Here is a 22,201-nt window from a genome sequence, read left to right on the forward strand (position 1 = left end):
GTTTCCTAACACATGTTTTTTTTTTTATATAAGAAATATAATCTTCAACGTTTTATTTTTTTAAAAAACAATCAGTTAACACAAGTTCTTGTAACCAAGTAGAGAAACCAACGTCGATCCAAACATAACTAGAAGAAGACATGGCAAATTTAGCTAAACTATGAGCAACCTTGTTGGCACGTCGTCGCATACGTTAAATTCCAAATAAACCATTAACTACAACGAGGTTTTGAGTTTGGGAAGCAGTTATCACTGCTTTCAAAGAGTCCGAATACATTTAAATGTTTGGGAGATTATTTATCATGCAGAATTTCAGACCAAATAATATAGCAGTAAGACAAATCTAGGATTCCTATCTTTGGTGGCTATCGCATGACCTTCTAATTTTAACAAAGGTATATTTTATGATATGGTAATAATAAAACGACATCATGTATAAAATCGAAATTCAAATATAACTACAAAGTCCAGTAGTTTGTTTATACACACAAAAGTAGGAAAATAAAATAATAACTCATAATTCAGCAAACAAAGCACTGCCTCTTCCCTAGCCAATCACTCCAAACAAGGCGGCCACAACGACTAACGCCCCGACGAACAAACTGTTCCATCCAGCCAGAACGACCGTCGCATCACCAGAGGGCGGTGGAGGCTCCGGGGTCGACGGAGTGGTGCCGGAGTCCGGAGGCGATGGTGTGGTGCCGGATGGCGGTGATGGGGTGCCGTTGCTGATTCCGCTGGTGACCGTGACGGCCAATTTCATGCCTCGAGAGCAGTGATTGGATTCGGGACAGATGAAATACCTCGTCCCCGTGGTGGTGAGTGGGATGGAAGTCGGGCTTGGACTGTTTGAAGAGACGGGGTTGTCGGAGTTGCAGTTCTGGTAGTCAGCTTGGTTTACTTCGTCCACGGAATGGGAGGGACCATAGTTGAACACTGAACATTAATTAACACAAACACTATACATCACAATCATTTCGTCACGAATAGTCGATTATATGTAATGGAATATACTTTTGAATGAAGTACTCACCAAGCACGTCTGAGGTGGTAAATGTCTGGCCGTTAGCCCAGTTATCATAATTGACACTCGAGCTCCACCCGGCGGCGCCCCCTACAACGATGTTGGCCCCATAAACTGCCTGAAAAACTAGGAGGAGAGCAGCAAGAAAAGTGATAGCTTTGGCCATTTCTGTATATGTATCGATCCTTGGCCAGAATTAATATTATGAGATGGAAACTCAAACAAGCAATGGATATACTGGTGCATCGTGCATGTTATATAGACAACCATGACGTTAAAAAATTTCAATATTTTTAAAGAGACGGTAAAATAATTGTCAAAAAAAAAAAAGAGAGAGACTGTAAATTAAAATAAAAATATTAACAAATTACATGATCAATTACCTTCTATTTATTTTTTAAAATATAATATTTACAAGGCAAAAAATTATTTCTACATAAAATTTAAAATTTTCTGTTACAATAATAGTACTACGTACGCAACTTTGGTGAACTTGAGTTAATTTTAGGCTTCTATATTTGGAGTTAAATATATAGTTTTAACTTATCGTCCCATAATTAACTTAGATCTTATTTAACTATCACATAATACAACAATTTTTATTTACGTACACATAATACAAGAATTAATAATCTCATTACGTCAAGTATTTTGCATGTTCAATAAATCTACGAAATTAGATGTTTCGACCGCGTAATTAGTCGAATTTTTTGATTGATATATTTTTCTTGAAAAATATACAAATCAGACCATGTACTCTTAATTAAAATTCCCAGGATGATTTGATTCCTATTATCACCTACCAATGTCCCATGATGATGCTATTATATATATATATATATATATATATATCGTGATAGAGAGTAGGTAGGCATGATGTATTATTTTCTTGGTCAAATTATTTGGTAGTTTGGGAAAAAGATTGTTCCTTATTGACTTCATTAAATAATTACTAATGGGGTGGGTGAACTCAATCTCTTTCTATTTTTAAATCGATCTACAACTTGTTTTAGACAGATAATCCTAAATTCTTTAATGTTTATAAGTCAAATTTTATCTTTATTACGTGAAGTTTTCAGAAAAATTCAAAAGGTCAAAAGTAATTTAAGGTATTAAAAAAACAATAATATTTATCAGTTTTCACTTAATTATCATATGACGAGTTCACAACTAAACCTGCACAAATATCAGACATCTAAAATTATAAGATAAAGTTAAACATAAAATAAATAAAAGCGAACTAGTGTAACGCCATTAGCATTCGTCTAATTAAACGGATCTTGTGCGAATATTTTTAAATTGACGTGTGGTGCGGTTGTGATATCAATGTAATACTGATGTGACACTGATATGTTTAGTCTCATATCAATACTCTCGATGAATAATGATTAAAATTCCAAAAAAATCGAAAGATGAGTGACTAAAATCGAAATTTGTTAAAAAAATGATTAGAATATGTTTGATGTTTAAAATCTTGGTCACCAACTATATATAATATTGGCCGACGTGATTTTAAATTGACGATTGAAATAATCCCCAATTTTTTTAGTAAGAGATGTGTTTAATTTATTCATTTCTGTTTTACTGTCGTCCTCATCCTCACCGGCCGTCTTTCTCGTTTCTAGTAGCGCTTATATTTATATATTAATACGTACACATCCATGTCTCTCTTTTTTTTCTTTTTTCTTTATTTTTTTTATTTTCTAGTTATTTATTTACTTCTTCTTCTTCTTTGTTAATTTGAAATTTGCTATCCATTTCTACCAGACACGTTTCGTTTACCATATTTAAATTTTTTTCCCCGTTGTACTCTTTGTATCAACTTAAACAAATTTTCAGATCTTTACGACCAATTATTCATGGCCAGAAAAATGTGCATGTATTGAATTAAAATTTCAAAAAGAGCGGTCGAAATGTGCGTCTTACCTAACCATTAAAAATATTTTACTATTTTTAACGAATTACCAGTAGTGTCTAAATATTATTACACAAAAATTCTTGTGAGACGTCTTATTAATCAATTCTCTGAGACAAATTTTTTATTTGAGTCATCCATAAAAAAATATTATTTTTTATTGTAAATATAGACAGAGTTGATACATCTCAAAATAAATATATGTGAGATACTACTCATGTTGTTGTTGTTGTTATTATTATTATGTCTTTGGAACGGCGTGTTGGGATATCAGGGGAATAAACGAGGTAACATCGCAGCGGAACATCATAAGTGATATCAACAATGAATAAGATGTACACCAATATTTATAGTGGTTCACCCCAAGATTTGGCTACGTCCACTTTAAACCTCTCAAGGAGATCACTTCTTTATTAATAACAAAGAAGACAATAGAATTGAGAATACAAAGTATTTCACTCAGAACACTCTGATTTTAACACTCACTTTCTCTCAACTAATCCTATTCCTTCCAAGGATAAACACTCCTTAAGAAATCTCACACTAAATCCTTTTTCTCACTTCTACACTTATGATTGTAGATGAGAGGATTTTGTGTTTTGTTGTGTTTTTGAAATGAAGAATGAATGGGTATTTATAGGTGAAGTTTAGGGAAAAAACAAAAAATAAAACCTCATGGCTTACCTCATTATTTTTGACTAATCAACACATGTGTTAATTATGTTGTTGAATTCCAAAATGGTGTGCTTTGAATTCAAATATGGCTTGATTACTTAACACGGCGGCCATTCTTCAATTTTAATAAACATTTTTAGTTAGTTAGTTAATTGATTATTGAGTCGTGAAAAACAAATATTATATAAAAAAACTGTGTGAACCCGTCAACTGAGATACTGATTTTTTTAAATTAAACCTAAAGTTAACTTAATTATGCCATATTTTAATTAATTATTCAAATATGGTAGTTGCGCCTCATAATCACGACCTTAATTAATAGTTACAAAAAAAATGGAGATATTTAAAATGATAGCTAAATTTATTATATCTAGTCATCTATTCAAATGAAGTTTATTTATCATATATTTATTTGAATATTAAAGCTAATCTCATAGTTTTATAACTTCTTACCTATGATTAATTTCAGCTTCCACGCATAAAATGATATACAGTATACTAACAAAAAAATAATAACTATTTTCATTAAAAATTACTCGATTCTCTTTAATAGTCATTAAGTACCAATTTCAAATTACATTTTGGCCAACGAAGATGCTTGGAAGAGTCAACTTCAATGAAATATATATTGCGAGTTCCTACAAAGTCAAGAGGATAACATACGTTTTACCAGACACTGCAAATTATTTATTTATTTTTTTGAAAAGTAGATCTATATATTATAAAAATAAATTTCAATTAAAATTATTTAAGACAATAAATAATTAATATGTTTTTGTTATAAGATTAAAAATTTCTAACTTATCGACATATGACATTTATCACAACATAATTTTTTTATGATTCAATATATTATGACGTCAGTGGCCATTATGTTACATCATATTCAGATAAGGCAAAAATTTGTGTGAGACAGTCTCACAGGTCGTATTTTGTGAGACAGATATCTTATTTGAGTTATTCATGAAAAAGTATTACTTCTTATGCTAAGAGTATTATTTTTTATTGTGAATATCGGTAGAGTTGACCCGTCTCACAGATAAAGATTTGTGAGACCGTTTAACAAGAGATCGTCTCTTCACATAATTTAAGGCCGTTGCATTTTTGTTACATTAAAATTTCAGTCGTTAATTCATTAATTGAAATAATTGTCACTGCACACATACTTTGGGACAAATGAATGTATTGAAAAATATAAATATTTATTAAAACAAATTACAGTATGATAACGTCAATAATAGCGGAAGCTATATATAATATCTGATAATGGAGGGACATGCATGCATAGAAAACGGGAAAAAGAAAGCCAGATATTGAACGTAGCACTGCCTCTTACCTAGCCGATGAGCCCAAAGAATGTAGCCATAACAAGAAATATTTCAATAAACATGCTATTCCGGGCTGCCAAAATTGTGCCATGAGAGGGTGCTGGAGGTGGAGTATTGGTGGGTGCGAGTGGAGAACGCGAGGGAGGCGATGAGCGGGTGCTGGGGGAGGGAGTTGGTGTGGTTCTGGGTGGAGGTGACGCAGTGGTGCTGGGCGGGTGCGATGGAGGAACAGTACTGTTTCTAGGTGGAGGTGGCGGAATGGTGGTGGACGGTGGCGGCGGTGTGGCGGTGCTGTTTCCGTCGGTGATTGTGACGGCCAATTTCATTCCCTGAGAGCAGTGGTTGGATGTGGGGCAGATGAAGTATCTTGTTCCGGTTGAGGAGAGGGGGATTGAAGTTGGGCTGGGGCCGTACGAAGCAATACTGGGGTTATTGGTGTTGCAGTCTTCATAGTCACTGTCGCTTACTTCTTCTACGGAATGGCTGGGGCCATAGTTAAACACTGAGACAAAAGACGAAGAACTTCGTTACTTGTTAGTGAGATATGCACGATTTTTAGCCTTAATAATTATAACACACAAAAACAAAGAGAATTATATATGGTAGACTAGTCTATTTTTCACGAAAGATCATGAACAGAGGAGATCATATGGAAAAATATAATGCACAATACTTTTCATTTGATTATGATCATATTCAGTACTAAGTTACAGCCTCATTAAATCTATCAAATCCTTGATGCATTTGATCGAATAAATGAACTTACACAAGACATCTTTGGTTGTAAACGCTTGACCATTAGCCCAAGAATCGTAATTGAATCCGGTCGTCCATCCACTGCTGCCGCCCACAGAGATAGTGGCGCCATACACTGCCGGAAAAACATGGAGTAGCAGAAGAAGAAAAGTAATAGCTTCGGCCATTTCCATGCCTTTTTTTTCCTTCTTTGCCACAAGCAATGGATTTTGGGGTGCACTCTTTGCTGTTATACAGATTATAGCCACTAAAGTATATAGAAATATTAGTTGCCATGCTAGCACGATCTTGTTTTGTCGGTCATATTTATGAGAAGATTGACTTATTGGAAGGCCAATCGAGAGAGTTGCATTTAAAAATGACAGATTCAATATTGTATATATTTAGTTAAAACAAGAAGACTTGCAGAAATATCGTAATTCTATTAATTAATTAGCCCTTGATTACTGTCTTGTTAAGCCGATCGATGGATTAAGAAATAAATAAGAACTCAAAATCTTCTTTTATTATGTTATAATTTTATAAAATAGACGTTTCATAAATTAATGAATAGTGGCAACAAAAATATGAAGCAGTCAAATTGGATTAAACAAATCATAACAATTTTTTTTATCAATTGTATATATATATATATATATATAATATGAAAAAAAAAACATAATTCCATGGAAAATTTGGAAAATAATGAAGAATTCTTGATCACTGGTACATATATAATTTTTTTTGATGAAAAGAGTAAATATACAATTGGTTGTTATATAAGCCTCAATGTAATTTGATTGTTATTAATTAGCTGATCAATATGATCATAAGATATGTATGTTGGGCGTGCAAAGAAGGTGTTTAACTAATTTTATTTAAATCAACTTATTGGCTAAAACGTTTTGTAGCACGTCTTTACCAATCTAAATTTAAAACTGCCATTTTTTTTTTAATTTTTGCATCATGTCCTATAATATTTTATCAGTTTTATTTTATTTACTATTTATTTGGAGTTTGTAGATTCATCGGGCCACATAACTTGAAAGTAATCACGTTTTTGGATGCAAGCTGTCACTGGCAGCTAATTACAAGGATGCCTGTGATAATATCATTTCATTCTTGAATGAAAATGAAATGGAGCAACTGGTTCAACAAACACAGTTCGATAATTTGATTAGATGTTGTAAAGATTATAACAACTTGAATCAGTTGCTGTGGTTTTTTATGAGTAGACATGTATATGACAGTGTGAACGACAAATTCTGGATGGTGGTTCACAAGATACTAGTGCGTTTTTCCATTTTGGAGTATTGTTTGATCGCTGGCCTCAACTGCTCGAAACTTTATCCCGTCGTACTTGAGGATGATCGATTTCGGTTGACACATTTTTGTGGGAGAGATGAGATTTTTTTTTCATGATTTGGAGTCTATGAGGGTGGTGAAGAAGTGTAAATATGGAAAAATTGAAACCAGTAAACTTTTATTTTGTGGTGGATATATTGGGTCCACGGAAAGTGAAGAAGAATATTCCTATGAACCCAAGTTGGATTAGATTAGTAGATGAGTTTGATGGTTTCGATAAATATTCATGCTATAGTTTTGCACATGAATGCTTTCCAGGTGTCGGGGACGCATTAACGAGGGTTCAATCGTCCCGATATCTTAGATATGTTATTGGATTACGAAAAAATGGAGCAGTACTAATCATGGCCCTTCGATGGATTATGTTACTAAAGCATTCAATACTGGTTTAATAGACGTAAGTACAAATAATTAAATTCATGTAATTTTGCATATGCATATTTTGTCAGCTAATTATCATTTATCTAATCAATAATGTAGGATATTGTTGGAATGTTTATCCCAACTGGGGAGGGCGGTTGTGATCTTCCCATTATTTGAGTTGCGATTTTGCAGATTCCATCCCCGATGCTGTGACCGTTCGCATTTTGGAGATAACGAGTCAGGGTGTCACAGTCGTATGTAGCCAGCAATCGTTGGGGAGCACCTTCATCTCCACAGCACCTCCGCCTTCCATCTCCCCCCTCACATGTCTCAACGGTCTTCCTCGCACCTCCACCCTCCATCTCCCATGCACATGTCTCCACCGTCTCCTTCGCACCTCTGCTATCCATCTTCCCCGCAAATGTCTCCACTCAATATATCCCTCGCACCTCCGCTATCCATCTCCTCCAGATACATATAGTGTTCGTTTGACAAGCTTGCTTCACTGCCAAAGGAGGAGGCTGATGTATTTTTGCATATGATGGATGTACTAAGACGCATGCAAACGGACATTTCTGGTGTAAAAAAGAAGATATAGATGTTCAGCAGATATTACTGCTAGTTTTGGTAAGTTTTATAAAATTGCTATTTATTACATATTTTATATATTGGTTAGATGTACGACACTGCAAAGGAGGAGGAAACATCGATGCATGCATGCGGAGACATCAGCGAGAGTGCCGGAAGTAGATATGACTACTGGTGTCGATAAGTTTTATCAGTCACTAATTTTTAAATATTTTATATAATATTTCAACATATAAATATCCCTGAGATTTAAAATTCAATGGACAAATCTTTGGCATTTCTTAATTGATATTATAAAAATTCTTGGGAAAATGTATTCAATCCCTATATCACAATTATCACACGAAATCTATTCGAATAATTTGCAGATATTACATCTTGATTTTTAAATACACTAATAAATTCGTATAACCTTAGATTTGGTCACGTTTATTAGATTCAAGATTAAAAAGATATTATTTCAAACTCTAAATGGATATGTTATTTCAACCTTTAAAATAACACAATAACAATTAATCATGATTAGAATTTCAAGAATTCGAGCAATCCGGCTATATACGTCGCAATTAATATTGATGATGTAACACTATATGCTATTGATACGCGGTCTGATATTATTCATGTCTATGACGTCACCTCAAAGTAGTCAAAAGGGGTGAAATTGTATGGACAAAGAAAGTTATAAACTGATCAAAACAAAATCATTTTCTACCGTGTATATATAACATGATAAATGAAAACAATGTAATTTCGTGGAAATTATCGAAAAAGGTAGTCCTTATCAACTAGTATATGTATAATCGGGTTGTGATAATTTGGTTGCTTAACATCAATTTCATAATAAATTATCAAGAACTCAGCTAAGGAGATATGAGGAAAGTAAGTTGTCAATTCGTGAAAATTGTCCAGATATTATTCTCAAATAATGAATAAATAAATTATTAGGCTAAAACATTTAAAGTTGTTGGATCTGATTGTGGAGCGATTCTGAAGGTAAGCCCATTTCATAGGCCCAAATTGGTTGGGCTTCAGGCTAGTTTAAATCAGAACCCAGCCCGGAAACGTGAGAACCTAAATTAATAATTTATTTTTTTTATAAAAGAGTTTCCAACGGTAGAAAAATGAAAAACTTGACAGACACGCCCTAACCCCTTCCACACACAAAACGCTATCCTCGGCAGAATGAGCATACTGACGCTGCCATTAGTGACTTCCATTTTCAAGAATTCGCCCAACAAATACAAACCCCACGTCGCTTTCTTGTTCACCACCGTCCGGAGTTCTTCTCCTCTTCATATATTCCAGCCAAAACGCTTCTCTTCTTCTGCGGCCACTCATTCTTCTTCATCTTCGGTCTCGTCATCCAATGATCAGTGCTTACAGAAATCGTCTTCTTTATCTTCCGTGCTCACGTTTCAGCAAGCCATTCAGCGCCTCCAGGTTCTTTTTATCATGCTTTGTTTATCTGTGTTTTGGTTTGGACGTTTTCTTGGATTAATGAGACTGTGTTTGTTTTAATGAATTCGTGGATTTGTTGCAGGTTTCTGATTGATGATTTCTTGGGCTAAGAATTTATATAGTTGTTTGCGTAATGAGTTTGTGGATTGAATTTAGTTGGTTACTTAAAAGGGCATTCTTTCGAAAGGAAAACAAACCTCACCCAAAAAGATATTTTCATATCTTCTTTGTTCTTACGTATTCAATTTTTTATGACGCCCAAAATGTTCTATTGTGCATTAAAAAATGTTAGATTGCTATTTTATATCCTATTAGATATACTAATGTTAATGCCTAACATGCATGTCATTGTCCAACGCAATCTCACAAAACACATCTGTCCGATTAATTTCCCAAAAGACCCAAAATCAGACATTGCCTCAGATTTTGTTTGTTTTTGTTTTCATCCAAGAATAAAGCTATGGAGTCAAATGGAAAAATAAATTTGTTCTTGGACAATACAGCCTCTGGAAACTTAATTTGAAATTATTGGAAACTTTAGGGACAGGATTTTTTTCGAGGCAAGGGACGGGACTCAGTTAACTTAGTTTGTCCCCCAAGAATGAAGTATGACGGATACTAAATGAAAATTAAGTTTTTCTTTGAATGGTAAGTATCATTATGGTTTGCGTTGCCATAATTATATTTTTATTTTGGAATTTTGGTCTTTATACCATGCAGGAGTATTGGGCTTCTGTTGGATGTGCTGTGATGCAATGCAGCAACACTGAGGTAACTGGAATGTGTGTTTTTCTTTATTATGAGTTAGTAAAAATAACTGTCATAGTTCGAAGTCAAATTGTTAAAATTACTGTCATATGTATATTTTAAATTAGAGAAACATCTTAGTTTAAATTAGAGGTTCATATTAAGATCACCCTGTTTCTTGTTGGCTCTGATAAAGTTGGAAATTTATTTCTAATGAACTTGATCATGTGACCCAGCTTCTAAAACTTATCGTAATGGTCTTATGCATAATGAAGTCCATGTTCCATTGGGGGCAAGGATGCTAAATCATAGGTCAAATTATTATTAATCTATCAAATTGCATGCAGCATACTTATAATTTTAAAACAAAAAATAATTTAGCCCTGGAGTGTTAGTGGTGGATGTAACAATTTTGACCATTTACGTTTCCTGTTCTTGAGATGTAATAATAAATCACTTTCTAAGAATCGTCAAGTTATATTGAGTGAATAACTATATTTTAGGTTTCTTTGATTGGAATGAAAAATATTTGAAGTTCTTGGTCTTTCCCTTTCTTCATCCCGTGCCCCCTTTATTCCCTTGCTTTCTTTATTTTCATTTGAACTACCGTCATCATCTTTTTTGAGGATTTGACTATATTGGGCAGGTTGGAGCTGGTACTATGAATCCTCTGACCTTTTTAAGGGTCCTTGGTCCAGAACCGTGGAATGTTGCGTACGTATGCACTTAACCCTACTTGTACTTCAATATCTCTTCGGGAAAAATGGTAAAATAACATCATGCACTTGGTTCACCTTGTTTGATTTGGATTATGAAGGGGGGATCTTTTCCTGACGAAATGGCCTGTTGTTTGGTAAAAACTGCAAAATTTCTGCTATCATTTTTTTGGTGTTCAATCATAGGACTTCACAGGATTTGTTTAATGCCAAAGTAGCCTTGGCATGAAGCATGCAACAAAAATTTGAGAGAAAGCAAATTATGGCCATAATTTGAATCTGTTGCTAAGAAATATATTTTGAAATTATTGAGTAGCTCAAAAAAAACCATCATTGATTTTGCTTGGTCTATTACGTACTAGTAAAAACTCTGTATAGTAAAGGATAATGTATTATTTATTGGTTTTACCCCCTCCATTATATGTTATTTCTTAATCAACTTATGTGCTTTTCACATCAGCTTTAATTATGCCACCTAGTCTGCTTTCCTTTGACCCGTTTCAGCAATCACAATTTATTGATCCATGATCTAAACACAAAATAAAGCAGTGCATGGTTGTTCCTCATCAATAGAACTTCTTTTATCCATACGATAAAGTGAATGCATGATATGTCAATGGTAGTGCCCTAGTGGGTAAAATATATAGGAGGTGTGATAATAAGTTAACTAAAAGAAGGTTGATACATGATTATGAACTAGAGCAAGTATTTTGAAGGATAAGCAAACTTGCAGATCTTGATTATTTGAGACAAATTACTTTCATAGCATATTGCATTGTGAACCTAGAACGAGCTGTGTGAGAGGGGTTAACAAAGATGCAATGCATGTGTACAGTTGTAAATTGTGCAATAAATATTTCATGTTGATTGGAATGTCACATTATTTTAAATAAAGCAACAAAAATGTAGTTATTCGATTTTAGTTCTTGTTGAGTTCTTTGAAGAAAAAGGTGAACTAATGCATACCTGGACTTACAAAAGGGGAGATTTTCGCAAATGCCTTATTAACTGTGATGTATCAAAACTATCACGAATCACCCTCTTCTCGTGTTTACTCGTTCTTCCAATTTGTAAGGTGATCGTTAATGTGGTAATTTCTTGTGAAAGGTATGTAGAACCTAGTATCCGACCAGATGATAGTCGTTATGGTGAAAATCCAAATAGACTTCAAAGGCACACTCAATTCCAGGTGAATATTGAGCCATTTTTTTAATATGATATTGTTTCCTATAAAAAAAATATTGAGTCTTTTTATTTTTTATTTTATTTTTGGAAGTGTTGAAGTTCGTGAAACTATTTGCAATGGCTTCCGACAAACCATCATTTACTTTGCAGTGCTTGCCTGAAATTTATCTCAGGTGATATTGAAGCCTGACCCTGGAAATTCTCAGGACTTGTTCATACGGAGCTTATCCGCCCTAGGTTTGATGATGCTATCTTTCATCGATTAACATCTGAAGATGGTTGTGTAGAATAATAATTGAAAGCAGTAATTACTCTTACTATGAATTGTGATTGCTGATATAGTATCACAATCGAAATATAGCGGCTTTGACGGTTATGTGAGTTGAAAGAATTAGAGTTTCACTATACTTGTTGGTATAACAACAAGCGATCAATTTTACAATTGGCATTAGCGTCAAATTTAACCATCAAGTCTTTGAGTTGCAAGTTAACTGTTATGGTGATCAAAACGTGGTGACGCATTCCAATACTGTTAAAAGGATTCTAGTTTATTTCTTGGTATTTTTGGCACAATGGGTTAACGGCAAGTTCTTGATCATACACAATTGTTAACCTTGTAGTTTCATGCTAGATAATTTCTCATTGACTTTCCTGACAGCAGGCTGAATTCCGCACCAAACCTGGAAGGCTTGGTCATTCCATTTTGTAAAATTCTGATTTCTCAAGGCAAATTTTGAATGCTTTGGGACCTGGAACATTCAGACTGGCATTGTTCTACCCATACCGAATTCTCTTTTTTCAGCTCGCAAGATCTTTCACAGAGAGAAAAAGAGGACAGTTATATAGATGAGTTATGTAATTGGTCGTGGTCCATTTGAGGTTATTTGGTGAGAATAGAGATAAAGAGGATATACAACTTGGCAATGTCTTTTTGGGAAAAAAAACATAATACTATAGCTGGTGCCTAGAGAGTAGAGACTTAGATGACACACAAATTTACCTTTTCTAAGGAGTTCATTTGAAATAATCGTGAAAGATAAAATATTTTGGCGTTTCAATCTCTGGATTCTACTGTTAAAATTTGTCATGGATTCGGAAAGTGTGCTCTACTTTTGCGATACAAGTTTTATATATGTAGTGGGATCCACCTGATAGAATTTTTGTGGACTGTTTATTGAATTTGTAGACAGCGGCGTTCTGCTTTTAGTTGTTTAGGTTTGAGGTTCCAGCATCTATCTTCCCCGTTCTTTGTGCCTGATATCTCTTTTGATTTACACAATTGCAAATGGCACTGATGTCATTTTAAAAAATGAAATTATACTTTTGTTAATGAGTCCGTGGGAACTCAGTCCTGTGATGTTTATCATCATATTTTTGTCTGCCCATAATGTTGTGGAGACATCGGAACCATAAACTGCACAAATAAATATTTGATAGACATTAAAATGCACTTATGATTTTCCTCTATCAAGCATTTTACCTTGTGGTTATAATCTATTGATATACTTGTTTCTGTCTGTGTGATATAACATTGCAAAGAGCACTTTTTTTTTCACCTTTTGTTACTTTCTATGAGTGACTATGCAATTTATATTATCGATACTACTTTTTCCATCAATTTCTCATGGGATAATTTTCTTATTGTGGTCAACAGGTATTAATGTTAATGATCATGACATTCGATTTGTAGAAGATAACTGGGAGAGTCCGGTGAGGCTTATATGTTGATTTTTGACCTTTTAATTTGCTGTTGCTTCCTGTTTGATTAGTTCGAAGTGTTGTTTTTCTTGTGCACCTTCTTCGTTTCATTCTAAACGAGTTTAACATTTTTTAATTAGTGTTTCTGATATTTGATTGTGTAGGTGTTAGGTGCCTGGGGATTGGGCTGGGAAATCTGGATGGATGGGATGGAAATTACTCAATTCACCTACTTCCAGCAGGTCACGCTGTTTTATCCTTTAATAGTTAATTCAAAGTTTTAGATTATTAATTTTTAACCTTCCAAGAATATTCATGTTTCTTCTATTGTCAATTAAAGAGCACCCTCAATCATTATTTATGATAATATGATTCATACAACCCCCGTCTCTTAATTTCCGGATTTTCTTTTTCATTTCCAGGCTGGAAGTCTGCCGTTGATGCCAGTGTCAGTTGAGATCACTTATGGTCTTGAACGAATCCTCATGTTGCTTCAGGTCTCTTATGTTATTAGTTAATATCTTTTTTTCTGTATGCTCATGGTCATACTTGCCTGAAGTTTGTGTGAATTTCTTTGCAGGGGGTTGACCATTTCAAGAAAATTCAATATGCCGACGGGATAACATATGGAGAGTTGTTTTTGGAAAATGAGTTAATAGTCGATGCCTTTAACTGTATAAAATCAGGCTAATATATTGTATTATGCACTATCTTTGTTTGATTTATTTTTTATAACTGCCCAATTTGTATATATTTTTTTCTTCGATTCTTTCACGGTACATGATTCTGATGAAAGGACTCAAAATTGCTTTTATGTGTTCATCTTCATAGATTATAATTTTCATGATCTGCTTTTATAACCTTACCATGGTTTTCTCTAGTCTGAGCTGTGCAACTTTGGACGTATTGTTTACTGTGTACAAAGTTATTTACGTGGCTTTGGTTATATATACAAAAAGTTTTCAGCTACTTCATGCTTTTATGTATTCAGTTATCCTACTTTCTTCGTAACCAAGAGCGTGAATTTTGTAATTTGTACCAGGAAGGAAATGAGTGCATACTATTTGGAGCATGCCAGTGTGGATCACATCCATAACCATTTTGATCTTTTTGAGGTTGAAGCTCGCCGTTTGCTTGATTCAGGACTTCCTATTCCTGCGTAATTTTCTTCACAATATGCCACCTTTAGATCCAGAAATCTTGTTTTGTTCTGTTTTTGGTATACTTGCCTTTTATATTTTTTGTATTGTTAGGTATGACCAGCTTTTGAAGACATCTCATGCTTTCAATGTATTGGATTCTCGTGGATTTGTTGGGGTGACGGAACGTGCTCGTTACTTTGGCCGGATGCGTAGGTTGGTGACCCTCTTGACAGGTCTATGACATTAATGAAAGTGCTTGTTACAAAGTTAAGAGTATATTCCATGTATTTTTTGTATTTTAAGTTTAGAATCTGTACTCTTAAACAACATTCAAGACCTCCCAAAGATGCTCTTTTCTTTTCCCTCGTGCTTTGAATCTAGCCTCTAAAACTATGAACATATAACAACGTGCTCTCTTTTACAATTAATTATTATTGAATATTCTTAGATGCTCGAATATATTCTTACATCATGATGGTTGAGAAAGTCAGTCATTGAGAAAAATGTGTGTTCCCTCCCCTAGCCTCTAAAACTATGAACATATAACAACGTGCTCTCTTTTACAATTAATTATTTTTGAATATTCTTAGATGCTCGAATATATTCTTACATCATGATGGTTGAGAAAGTCAGTCATTGAGAAAAATGTGTGTTCCCTCCCCTGTTTCATTTTAGTCCGCCAATGTGCACAACTTTGGTTAAAGACCAGGGAATCTCTCGACAGTAAAACTTTGTTGCTGCCTCATTCCCAAAGATACTCTTTTCTTTTCCCTTGTGCTTTAAGTCTAGCCTCTAAAACTATAAACATATGACAGCATGCTCTCTTCTGCAATTAATTATTTTAGAATTTTCCTGGATGCTCGAATATATTCTTACATCACACGATGGTTGAGAAAGTCAGAATTCATTAAGAAAAATGTTTGTTCCCCTGTTTCAGTTTAGCCCGCCAATGTGCACAACTTTGGTTAAAGACCAGGGAATCTCTTGGGTACCCTTTGGGGGTTGCAGCTCAACCTGATCACATAGGTTTTCGAAAAGAAGACCTCGACGAGGCAGCAAAAAGGGTTTATTGACAACCTCTCTTTTATCTATCTAGCTATCCACACACACACACACACACACACATTTCCCTTATCCCAGTCTTCAGATATTGATCTCCACCCTATCTATTTTTTCGGGTATATATCAATGTACTTTATTTTTCAGTGTGTGACTTTATGTGCTCCATTATCACATTGAACATGAATTATGATTGCTCTATTCTATTGGGGAAGTGCTAGTGATAGTTCTAAGTTAGTTAAGGATAGTGGGCCTAGAACATAAAATTTTCCCTTTGGAGACCAAAGAATTATGACCTAAAAATAGGTGTTCATTTCTGGAGAGCCTTCTTGTACGCATCTACCAGGAAAAGCTCCAGAAAATAGTTATTTTTTCCTGATAACTGAACTTCTAGATGGTGGCTCTTAAACAAAAAGAGTATGATTTATGTTATATTGAGTCTACGATTTGCTTTCTAGCCTATATCTAGTTAACTTATTAGGATATTTAAATGTCACATTAGCCCATGTTATGATGTAAGCTTGAAGAATCACAACAGTTGTTAACTCCCTTATTTTTGCTGCTAGGCATAAAGCCTTTATCGATGTTTTATCATATAAATTTATAGTATTTAACTATAATTGAAAAAAATATCAAACTCAAAATACGGTATATATTTATTGTATATTTAATTCATATCTTAAAGGATACACCAACCCAGATGAAGCATAAAATGTGGTCTCTATGTCTGCTGGATTAGGTTTGGGTTGCATTCTTATAGAGCTGCACTATAATCCCTTGTGTTTGCTGTTAAATCTTATCATCAACCGCATATAGTTTTGCCCATTTCTCATTATTATTATTTTATAATGAACATTTTCATGAATGAAAAATTTCCTATGGTAGTTTATTGTTTTTGTGTAAATTTTCATCCAATAGATTCCAAAGGGACGAGATATTTACATCTCTCTGGAGTGGTTATGTTATTTTATAACAATATACTTTATTATCTATGTTGTTTGAAATCTGCAAGGCGCTACCAGAATCAGCATATAGCTCATCACGCTCATGTTCTGAATTTGTATTTCTTAATAATTCTTAATAGTTACCTTATGGTGCAGCAGACACACACATGTATTTATTTATATATACTAGATGGATAGATGGATGTATAATATTTCATGTTCCCTAAAGTTATTGAATATACTATTTCCTAGTTCAGGTCTCTGCTGGACCACAAAAGTTTATTCTTGAGATCGGGACAGAGGAGTTGCCGCCAAATGATGTGGTCAATGCCTGTAATCAAGTGCGGATATGTTTTCTTTGAATGAGATTTGGATTTCTTTCTGATGGATAAATTGTTAAAAGCCTTTTTTTTCTTGCCTTGGCCATTTATCAAGTTAGCTTATCCAAAATCTACTCTCTCGTCAAATCTAGATCTTGTATCACGTAATACTTTTTTTGGGGATTAACAAAGGGATTTCTTCTGCTTGCTAATGCATCAATTTTATACTCTGCTGATTTCTTCAGCTGAAAGATCTAGTTGAGCAGTTGCTGGAGAAACAGAGATTGAATCATGGAGATGTGCAAACATATGGTACACCACGCAGACTTGTGGTATGTTCAATTTGTTATGGTACTTAATATTTGATTATTTTGTACAGTTGATTCACTGTCTTCTGAATGTGAAAGTGGCAAAGTGCTTACTCAATGTATATGTGCTCATTTGGCTTCCCTCATTGCATTTCTTGTAAAAGCTCAAAACATCAGGATGTTCAATCAGTAAAGAAAACCAATTCTTTTCTCTGAGCACCTTTATATCCATTCTTTTGTAGCCTCCAATGACCTCTTTGTTCTAAGAATGTTTAAAAGACCAATAAATCAAATGGTAGACTTACCAAAAGATAACATTATATTTTTTGATAACTCATTATTTACTTCTTTCATGTAAAACCATGATTGTCTGTTGACGTTTAATACCAAAACATCATTATATTTGATGAGAATATGCTTTGGGCCATTAGGTTCTCAGAGATTGTAGTTTACTTAAAATGTTCTTCAACTTTTACTTACCATGTGTTGAGGTGTGGGCTGGTAAATGCATGGTTTTCTGAAGATCAAGATGGTCAATTTAATTTTTATGATTTTATTTATACTTTGACTTCTGATTATGGATTTTTTTTGCTTTAACTTTTTAGCTAGACAACAGGTTGCTTTATTTACTATTGGTACCTGCAACATCTGTTGAATATTTTCTATCTCTATATTTGAAGTTTTTTAGTTATGCTTTTAGTTGTGATTGTAGCTTAATAGAGATAGATGTTTCTTCTCTTGTATCATTCCTGGTGGGGAAGTGACTAACGTCGCAACTCAGTGAACTACAGGTCTTTTGGATTGCTGTTTTTAAGCTTTTGCATGCCTTCAGCTTCTCTGAAAATACAAGATTTGCTTTGCCAATTTTCTTGTAATGAGTGGCAATTGCCAGATGCTTTTTTTCCCCAGCTTTTTGTTGTGAATCAATCAGTACTTTTATTGCTTATATTTTCTATATGCTTGTATATACTATCATGTGCAGATTTGCGTAGATAACCTAAGTGATAAGCAAGTGGCAAATCAAGTTGAGGTGCGGGGACCTCCAGCCTCAAAGGCATTCGACGGGCTAGGGAATCCTACCAAGGTCAGCCATCCTATAATTTGTGGTTTGTGTTATCATATATATACATATATATATATATATATATATATATAAAAGTGTGGATGATGAAAAAGTTTTTCAATTGAAAACAAACTTAACTATATTTCACATGTTTAATTCTTCCCATTATCACAAATCATCTACATAAATCGAAAAACTCCACTAATACATATATTTAAAATTTTAATATCATAAGACATATATGGAAATTGTATTCTATAATACTTTTATTTTTATTAATTTTAATTTTTTAACATAATTTATTCTTAGGTTAATGGGTCAATGACCAAGAATATTAAATTAAAGGCTAATATTAATCATGATTAAAATTCTATAATCATTATTTCTCCGTTTAATTTACTTGAATACTCACAAATACTTCACCTTATTGCAATTGTGTGGAGTATTTGTTAATTGTTAAGGGCTTAAGATTGGAAAGTTTGATTTTTTCTTGAAAATTACATTTAAGATATTAGTTTTGGCCTCCAATTTCTCTAAAAGAATTGCACATGAGTAAGTGCAAACGAAGAGAGCCATTCATTTATTTTACTTGTTTGGTTGTTGTTTCTTTTTTATTTTTCAAGTGATATGTCATCCATTTTTTCCGTATCGTACTTACTATATACTTCTAGAATATATATTTAGTGAGATATTGCAATGCCTATAAAAGTGTGGATGATGAAAAAGTTTTCCAATTGGGAACAAACTTAATTATCTTTCACATATTTAATTCTTCCCATTATCACAAATCATCTACATAAATCGAAAAACTCCACTAATACATATATTTAAAATTTTAATATTGTATTATTCTTAGGTTAATGGGTCAATGACCATGAATATTAAATTAAAGGTTAATATTAATCATGATTTAAATTCTATAATTATTATTTCTCCTTTTAATTTATTTGAATACTCACAAATACTTCACCTTATTGCAACTGTGTGGAGTATTTGTTAATTGTTAAGGGTTTAAGATTGGAAAGTTTGATTTTTTCTTGAAAATTGCATTTAAGATATTAATTTTGGCCTCCAATTTCTCTGAAAGAATTGCACATGAGTAAGTGCAAACGAAGAGAGCCGTTCATTTATTTTACTTGTTTGGTTGTTGTTTCTTTTTTAATTTTCAAGTGATATGTTATCTATTTTTCCGTATCGTACTTACTATTTACTTCTAGAATATATATTTAGTGAGATATTGCAATGCCTATAAAAGTGTGGATGATGAAAAAGTTTTCCAATTGGGAACAAACTTAATTATCTTTCACATGTTTAATTCTTCCCATTATCACAAATCATCTACATAAATCGAAAAACTCCACTAATACATATATTTAAAATTTTAATATCATAAGACATATATGGAAATTGTATTCTATAATAATTTTATTTTTATTAATTTTAATTTTCTAACATAATTTATTCTTAGGTTAATGGGTCAATGACCATGAATATTAAATTAAAGGCTAATATTAATCATGATTTAAATTCTATAATCATTATTTCTCCTTTTAATTTATTTGAATACTCACAAATACTTCACCTTATTGCAACTGTGTGGAGTATTTGTTAATTGTTAAGGGCTTAAGATTGGAAAGTTTGATTTTTTCTTGAAAATCGCATTTAAGATATTAGTTTTGGCCTCCAATTTCTCTAAAAGAATTGCACATGAGTAAGTGCAAACGAAGAGAGCCGTTCATTTATTTTACTTGTTTGGTTGTTGTTTCTTTTTTATTTTTCAAGTGATATGTCATCCATTTTTTCCGTATCGTACTTACTATTTTCTTTAGAATATATATTTAGTGAGATATTGCAATGATAATAGATGCTTGGAGTCAAACTATAAATTGGAATTGGCATATGCTGTATTATTTATATATTTTATGTCCTTAATCTCCCTCTAAATTGTTGAATTTTTTTTGTTACTTTCCCTAATGTATAGCGTGTGGATGGATAAATATTTTTTTGAGTTTGTTTAAATTCATAGTGTTTTATGTGTTTTGTTTATTATCATATGCTAATAATTCAAGTTTTAGTTATTGAATTTTTAACTTTCTATATATATTTTAGTTCATAATATATATAATGCACATACTTCATGCTAGTTTTTAAAATGGCAATGAAGCACACATGTAGAAACTGTTTGATCTGACTATTGTGCTCAAATTCATGTGCTATATGTGCATTTCAGCACTTGTTACTTGTGTTTGTAATCATATTCTATTATTTGTTTATGGTTTATGGCCTGGTCGAATGGTTTGGAATCACTGTACCACCGCCTTTGACTTATCTGCAGTTTGTGCACTTTGAAAGTCACTGAAGTTCAATAATAAATTTTAATCTGCACAATCACAATCACAATCACAAGTATAAGGGAGATGGCCTATGGAAAAGTTCATTTGGCAATGTATCTTTGAGGGTACTATCTATTTGTGGAAATTTATGAGATATTTTTAATATAGATGTTAATTTACTATTTCCCGATTTATCTGCTTTTCCCCCTACATGGTGATTTTCGAATGACAATGAGAAATTCTTCAAATGTTCTACCCGTTAAAAATTCTTTGATATCACAGACCATTTATTTTTCAACTGGTTATTTTAGAGAAAGATAACTTCCATCATCTCGTGACTTAATTTATTATTGCATCACTAGTAGCTTCCAGTGTCACCTTACTGTGTATTGACACTTGATATGGGGTCATCTATCAGGCTGCTGAAGGTTTTTGCCGCAAAAATGGTGTGCCTTTGACCTCCTTTTACAGAAAGGTTGAAGGTAAATTGATTTGTTCTTGCGTTAAACTTTTTCTCTCTATTTTTTCGAAGCTGGCTCCATTTATTGTATATGTTAGGTACTTGGGTTATTTTGTGATAATCTTATAGTTGTTGAAATCTTTGTAAAATATTAATACCTGAACCTCCTTTGTTTGTCATTTGCCAGTCTTAATATATTAAATGAAGGGACAGGCAACACGATTAAAGACAATCATTTGCCTATACTATCTTCTGAATCTTTTTTTCAATAGTGTTATCACGTTGTCATAGATTCAGTTGCCTGTCTCTGGTAAAGTTACAAAAAAGCTTCATGGGCTCGTCTCCGGTAAATTTTAATGTGTTCATGGCTATTATTAGATTCTTTTGAAAATTAGTTCTCTTGAAATATGTGTATTACATCTGTATTTAAAACTATAAAATCCATGAATTTTAGCTACTACATTTAGCTATTTTTTCAATCATGACGATGCAATCCAAATCTTCCATTATTGAAGTCGTTTTAAATCCATTAATCTAAATTCATTATTCAAGAAAAATCATATAATCCCAATGCTACCTTAGTGATAATTAAATTGGTGCTTTTTTGCAATTGTTACCGTTGGTCATTTTTGCTTTCAGAGTAGTGAATTGCTGTTGTTTGCTCCTTTACACTTACTCCAGGAGACTTGTCGTCTTTTCCATGTGTATATTTGAATTATGATCTTAATATTTTATTTGGCAATCCTTCAGTGATGTTTATTTATAATTTATCACA

General features: G+C 33.1%; 3 protein-coding genes across 12 annotated transcripts in view; 1 reads left to right on the forward strand and 2 right to left on the reverse strand.

The window, feature by feature from the left end:
- Positions 1-22,201, forward strand: part of LOC142552005 (glycine--tRNA ligase, chloroplastic/mitochondrial 2-like) — a 38,482-nt gene that overhangs the window by 3,169 nt on the left and 13,112 nt on the right. For 4 of the 10 annotated variants that reach the window (XR_012821674.1, XR_012821675.1, XM_075661568.1 and 1 more), the window contains exons 1-16: positions 9,116-9,433; positions 10,172-10,222; positions 10,845-10,912; positions 12,022-12,103; positions 12,273-12,336; positions 13,754-13,809; positions 13,962-14,039; positions 14,220-14,294; positions 14,378-14,448; positions 14,840-14,956; positions 15,051-15,152; positions 15,877-16,003; positions 17,200-17,283; positions 17,508-17,594; positions 18,553-18,654; positions 21,385-21,448. Coding sequence is in view for 8 of the 10 variants with exons in the window: in XM_075661568.1 (XP_075517683.1) it covers positions 9,176-9,433; positions 10,172-10,222; positions 10,845-10,912; positions 12,022-12,103; positions 12,273-12,336; positions 13,754-13,809; positions 13,962-14,039; positions 14,220-14,294; positions 14,378-14,448; positions 14,840-14,956; positions 15,051-15,152; positions 15,877-16,003; positions 17,200-17,283; positions 17,508-17,594; positions 18,553-18,654; positions 21,385-21,448 (1,486 nt within the window). In the remaining 2 variants the exon portion in view is untranslated. Of the gene's footprint in view, positions 1-9,115; positions 9,434-10,171; positions 10,223-10,844; positions 10,917-12,021; positions 12,104-12,249; positions 12,337-13,753; positions 13,810-13,961; positions 14,040-14,219; positions 14,295-14,377; positions 14,449-14,839; positions 14,957-15,050; positions 15,153-15,876; positions 16,004-17,199; positions 17,284-17,507; positions 17,595-18,552; positions 18,655-21,384; positions 21,449-22,201 lie in introns of those variants that run through there. The other 6 variants (XM_075661583.1, XM_075661591.1, XM_075661618.1 and 3 more) reach the window with 6 other exon arrangements.
- LOC142552106 (stellacyanin-like) lies at positions 372-1,259 on the reverse strand. The gene is made up of 2 exons (XM_075661737.1): positions 1,034-1,259; positions 372-936 (listed from the first exon to the last, which is right to left on the reverse strand). Exons 1-2 carry the CDS (start codon positions 1,188-1,190, stop codon positions 548-550), a joined length of 546 nt encoding a protein of 181 aa, XP_075517852.1. The 5' UTR covers positions 1,191-1,259; the 3' UTR covers positions 372-547.
- Positions 4,887-5,905, reverse strand: LOC142552097 (blue copper protein-like). The gene is made up of 2 exons (XM_075661724.1): positions 5,709-5,905; positions 4,887-5,444 (listed from the first exon to the last, which is right to left on the reverse strand). The coding sequence occupies exons 1-2, from the start codon at positions 5,869-5,871 to the stop codon at positions 4,951-4,953; spliced, it is 657 nt and encodes a 218-aa protein (XP_075517839.1). The 5' UTR covers positions 5,872-5,905; the 3' UTR covers positions 4,887-4,950.

The sequence above is a fragment of the Primulina tabacum genome, chromosome 1 (genome assembly GCF_025594145.1).
Source record: "Primulina tabacum isolate GXHZ01 chromosome 1, ASM2559414v2, whole genome shotgun sequence".
Lineage (NCBI taxonomy): Eukaryota > Viridiplantae > Streptophyta > Magnoliopsida > Lamiales > Gesneriaceae > Primulina > Primulina tabacum.

Bases quoted from the DNA above. Each gene is read 5' to 3' on its own strand.
- LOC142552106 (XM_075661737.1), bottom strand. From the start codon at position 1,190: ATGGCCAAAGCTATCACTTTTCTTGCTGCTCTCCTCCTAGTTTTTCAG. The intron at 937-1,033 runs GTGAGTACTTCA...ATTAATGTTCAG, and splicing joins TACCACCTCAGACGTGCTTG to TGTTCAACTATGGTCCCTCC.
- LOC142552097 (XM_075661724.1), bottom strand. From the start codon at position 5,871: ATGGAAATGGCCGAAGCTATTACTTTTCTTCTTCTGCTACTCCATGTT. The intron at 5,445-5,708 runs GTAAGTTCATTT...CTTTTGTCTCAG, and splicing joins TACAACCAAAGATGTCTTGT to TGTTTAACTATGGCCCCAGC.